The sequence below is a fragment of the Zingiber officinale genome, chromosome 4A (assembly GCF_018446385.1).
Source record: "Zingiber officinale cultivar Zhangliang chromosome 4A, Zo_v1.1, whole genome shotgun sequence".
Taxonomy (NCBI): domain Eukaryota; kingdom Viridiplantae; phylum Streptophyta; class Magnoliopsida; order Zingiberales; family Zingiberaceae; genus Zingiber; species Zingiber officinale.
Window position 1 is genome coordinate 144,717,061 of NC_055992.1, and position 4,864 is coordinate 144,721,924.

The 4,864-nt window shown below is 34.3% G+C and overlaps 1 protein-coding gene across 1 annotated transcript; it reads left to right on the top strand.

Annotated features, from left to right (window-relative positions):
- Positions 1–987: 987 nt before the first annotated feature.
- On the top strand, positions 988–2,785 carry LOC121971565 (60S acidic ribosomal protein P3-like). The gene is made up of 2 exons (XM_042522889.1): positions 988–1,271; positions 2,353–2,785. Exons 1-2 carry the CDS (start codon positions 1,074–1,076, stop codon positions 2,527–2,529), a joined length of 375 nt encoding a protein of 124 aa, XP_042378823.1. The 5' UTR covers positions 988–1,073; the 3' UTR covers positions 2,530–2,785.
- The last annotated feature ends 2,079 nt before the right edge of the window (positions 2,786–4,864 follow it).

Below are 4,864 nucleotides of genomic sequence, written 5' to 3' on the forward strand. Positions count from 1 at the left end.
CAATTACTTTAAGGATAATTAATAAGACTAACTTTATTTATCATTCAATTTTGCTATCATCTCCTCACATGACAATGGTTGTTAATGAGTAAAATTAGAAGTGCATAATAATGATTGTAAATTGATAATGACTTACTAAATTTGGGTAAATTGATGGTTCTAAAATAGAGAGGAAAATCAAGTATGTGGGACTAGGACGGATTTAGGAATTAGAGATGGGTTAGACTTTAGGTGTGAAAAAGGTGCACTAAGTATCAAAATAAAATGAACAAAGAGAAAAAAAACAAGAAAACAAAGAAAGAACACATTTCTCCTTAGTGGCAAATTATAGGCTATAAAATATCTATGTAAATTTTTTTTTTTTTGAATTGGGTTAGAGCCCAAGATAATTTAACCTTAAATCCGTCTCCATGTGAAATTTTAATATATTTATTATAATAGAAGATGATTATATTCACATTAGGTGTTCCTTATATTCCGTCTCTAGATTATGTGAATAAAGATAAATCACGAGTCAACTTATAGTCGACTATTAAATAGACTAGGGGATGAGAGAGATTTTTTTTCTCTGAAGTCATGTGTCTATTAAAAATTAATCTCTTATTATATTATTATAAATCTATCACTCTTTAATTAACAACCTTAACACATTCATATCACTCCTATGCAAGGGCGGAACTAGGATATTAATTTAGTGTAAACATGGTCATACTATTTGATAAGGTAACAATGTGATAGTCTCATTAGCAACTACTACCCTACCCAGCAAGTTATGTGATGTTTTTTCACCCCTAGAGATAAATAAATTATGTGATGTTTTTTCACAGTACAACAGCATTTTATACCAGACAAGTAAAAGTCAAGCACTTTTGTTGGTTCTAAAAATTAATCTTAAAATCGTTGATTATTACTATTAGCCGTGAGGGCATTTTCGTTATTAACTGGAAGTGCCTTAAGCTTTTATGTCTAACCAAATGTGCGTCTGCCTTATAATGCGGAGCAGGAAACATCCGAGCTAGGGTTGGAGTTCCCGTGCCGGCGGCTGACGAAGGAAGGGGCAGCAGCAGTACATAATGGGCGTCTTTACCTTTGTGTGTCGCACCTCCGGTGGTGAATGGAGCGCGAAGCAGCTCTCCGGGGACCTTGAGGCGTCGGCTGCTTCGACCTTTGATCTCCAGCGGCGTCTCGTGCAGGCTGTGCTCGGTGTTGATGCCTCCGGCGGCGTTCAGTCTTCCTTCTCGTTAGTCTCCCCGTCATCAGCAGTATTCCAGGTGCTGGATCGATTTTCGCTCGACTACCGTCCTTGATTTGTTCCTACCTATGTTCATCCGTGTTTCCTTGATTTGTGGTGGTTTCTGATTTAGGCGTGTTTCAATGTCTTTTCTGTGTGGTTATTTGCTCATTCTAATTGAGGGTGTGGTGCGAGCTACCTTAAAGTCGTTTGATCAACTGTAACCACACAAGTTTAGAATTTGAAATAAGATATGTGTTTGTCTTGAATCATTGATACATCAACAAATGCATGGGAAAATACATTGTTGGGAAAGTGAATGATTTTTTATTTTTTTTTGGAAAAATGGACACTAATGTGCATGGGAGTTTACTCCCATATTGAGTGTTTTGGGGGGAAACATGGTTGCTCGATATTGAATTACAACCTTTTATGTTGTGAACATGTATGGATGAGAGACTCTTTCAACATTTTGTCACATGAATTATTTCTTATGGTCCACTTGAAACAATCGGACGTTAATGGCTGACTAGTAACCACATGTAGACATGTAACTTTATTATCACTCCAATCCACCATTTGTTCATGTTCATGGCTGGCCAAATGTTGTAATCGAACTATTTCATGCTATCATGGAATATGAATAGAAACACTTTCTTACATGGTTAGTCAAAGAACTCTGGATATGATGCCAGATTCATGGCAGTGCACCATGTTCTTCTGATATCCATCATTTGATTAAAAAAAAGGGGGAAGAAAAGGTGAATCCTCTAGTGCTGGCAGAGATTATAATTTTTTTGATGAAGTTACCACCTTGCTAGCCATAAAGTTAATATATAGTTGAAATACCGTGGAGCTTTTCTCAAAGTAATATTAAGTAATATTACACTTTACCAATGGACGGTGAAACAAATTGCTCTTGCAATTGTGGTTTTTAGCTTTTGTTTCTTTTGAGATTTAGCACTTTTCGTGTTCTGTGAATCTTCTCAGCTAGCATGTATCTCTCCTCTTTGCCTACCTTTTATTTCCACCTATTTTCTCCATATGCATTGATTTCATTGCAAGTTTATGTAGTGCACTGTCACCTTACATAGCAATTATGTGCTTTGTTTGTAGTATAGGTGATAGTTGGCGGCGGCGGCGGCGGTGCATTTGTCAGTGGTGGTGCTCCATCTGGTGTAGCTGCTGCTGGTTCCAGCGGTGGTGCTGGTTCTGCTCCTGAGGCACCTCCTGCTGAAGAGAAGAAGGAAGAGAAGGAGGAGAGCGACGAGGACATGGGATTCTCCCTCTTCGATTAGGCTGGGTGGCAGGAGAGTACCTCTCAAGTTTCAATATTTTTTCCCTATATGTTTCCGAGTTTTTTGGTTGCTACAATTCAAGGACTGAGTTTAATAAACAATTGCAAAGGCTTTTGACGACCTATGAGTTTACTTCATGAAACATTTTTCTTGTTCTTTTTCTCTCACGTTTTGATTATCCCTTTCTCTTGTGTATATATAGTGTGGACTGATTTTAGAGGTAAATGAAAGAGCAAGTGAATTGCTTGGGTTTAAAGATGACAAACAATTTTTTTTGCATGGAAGATTGACATCATAAAGATACTTTGCACTATGATATTTAATTAATTTAATTCTTTTCAGATAGCATTTTTAAATAACTTGGTCTTAAATTCTATGAAAGTCATGGTGTACAATGATGAAAGAACTGAATTGCAAGACAACCATTCAGTGAAAGGCTAGGTTACTAGATTGGATAGTTATGATATCTTACTAAATACTGTCATGATTTGTGCATTGGCACAATGAAGAGAGGTCTTCATGTAAATCTATTTTTTTAATTGATCTTTATTATAAAAGATCAATTAAATCATTTCCAAAAGAGTTACAGATAATTTAATTATTATTGTTATCATCTTTTATGGTTTCCTATTGAAATAAACTAAGGTGTGGACTATTATAAAGGGATCTAACAAGATGCAAGAATGGTGATGACAATGAATAATAGCAATATACTAAACATGGTTCAAAGCTTTTCAATTTTCAAAAAAATGAATAGCATAGTTTATAAAAGAATCATTAGTGGAATTATTAATAGTAATGGTGGATATGTTCCTATCAATATTTCAATCTCAAGTATCACATTAGCAAGGACTTATAAAATATGTGGAGAGCTAGCATAAGCAAACCTATCCAATGTATATATATATATAAAAGTATTTGATTAATTGAAATCATAAAACAAGTATGAGAAATATTACATATTTGAGTGACCAGCAAAAAAGTATGTCTCAAAATATGACTTTGCAAAGTCAAATTATCATCTATAAAATGGACAGTCAAAGTCAAAAAAAAAAAAATCTCTTCCTCTGATTAGATACAATTTGTATATCAATGGATTAAACAATCCATCATTTATTAGATTCCAACAAAGTCAATGAATTTGCCTTTTCATAGTCATACATTATCAATATATCACTCTGATATTGTGACATGGAACCTTGAATAAAGGTTAAAGATTTGCTAAAAGCTTATAAAAATGCTCTACTATTGTGGATGAATGAATATTCACGTAGAATTATCATTTCAATAAGAATACATTTTGATATTTCTTGGTCAAATTGAAAGTCTTTAATAGCAGAGTCTTCCTTGTTTTTCTCTTCAATTACTTTTTTTTTTTTTTTTTTGCCTTATATCACTAACAATTCATTTTGGACAAATTTTGAAATGATTATAAAAGTATGTTATCCCATGTTTATTATTACCAAAAAAGGATTTCTCATCGTAGTTGCAAATTGCTTTAGCTATTCTTTTAATTTTTTTTCTTCCAAAATAATTCCAAATCTCATATATTAACCTTCTTGTTCTTGTTGCATTAGGAGAGACATCAATTGACCTCACAGGTCATCCGAGTTGGTATGTGGTGGGATGCTTATCACATGAAGTCACGGGGTCGAAATTCAGGGTAGTCGGGGCATAAATCTCCGGTTCCTGTGAAACTCATCCTACCTGCCACATGCTCGCTCAGGATGTTATGATTTACCTTCTTCATGATGACCTTGGGTCGGGTGTGATGGGGGCACTGGGGATGAGTAATTTTACCTTTTTGCCACTAGGAGAGACATCAATTATTTTGTACAACTTGTGGAAACTCACGATTTACTTCCATAGTGGTATTTCATTTTTCTATTGTAGGATTTGTTGAGTCCATTTTATAGACATGAAAATGGTATTGTAATGTATGTTAAAAAAAGAAAAGACAACATAAAATCAAATAAAGAAACCAACAATGACTTTCCGGTTCAAACTTCAAAAAATAAAAATGTAAATAAAGATTAGAAATAACTCTTTCTCACTTTTGGATTCTTACCTTCAAATAAGATTAATAATGACAAATACCTTGACAGTACTCTCTTCGTCCCTTGTCGAAAATTAGGATTTAGTTATAGGGTTTAGGGTTTAAAAGTGGAAAAATGAGGTGGCGACGTTAGTTGACATGGAGAAGAGAAAATGAAAACGTGAAAAATCCTAGTGAAGAGAAAATCATATTTATTTTTTTTAAACATAGTCTATACATCTTTATATGAGCGGCTATGGTTAACATCCGACATAGGTGATTTGACACGGTCAAAATTTA

Excerpts from the sequence above, each read along its gene's own strand:
- LOC121971565 (XM_042522889.1), top strand. The coding sequence starts at position 1,074 with ATGGGCGTCTTTACCTTTGTGTGTCGCACCTCCGGTGGTGAATGGAGC. Across the intron at positions 1,272-2,352 it reads CGTCATCAGCAGTATTCCAG|GTGATAGTTGGCGGCGGCGG; the intron begins GTGCTGGATCGA and ends TTTGTAGTATAG.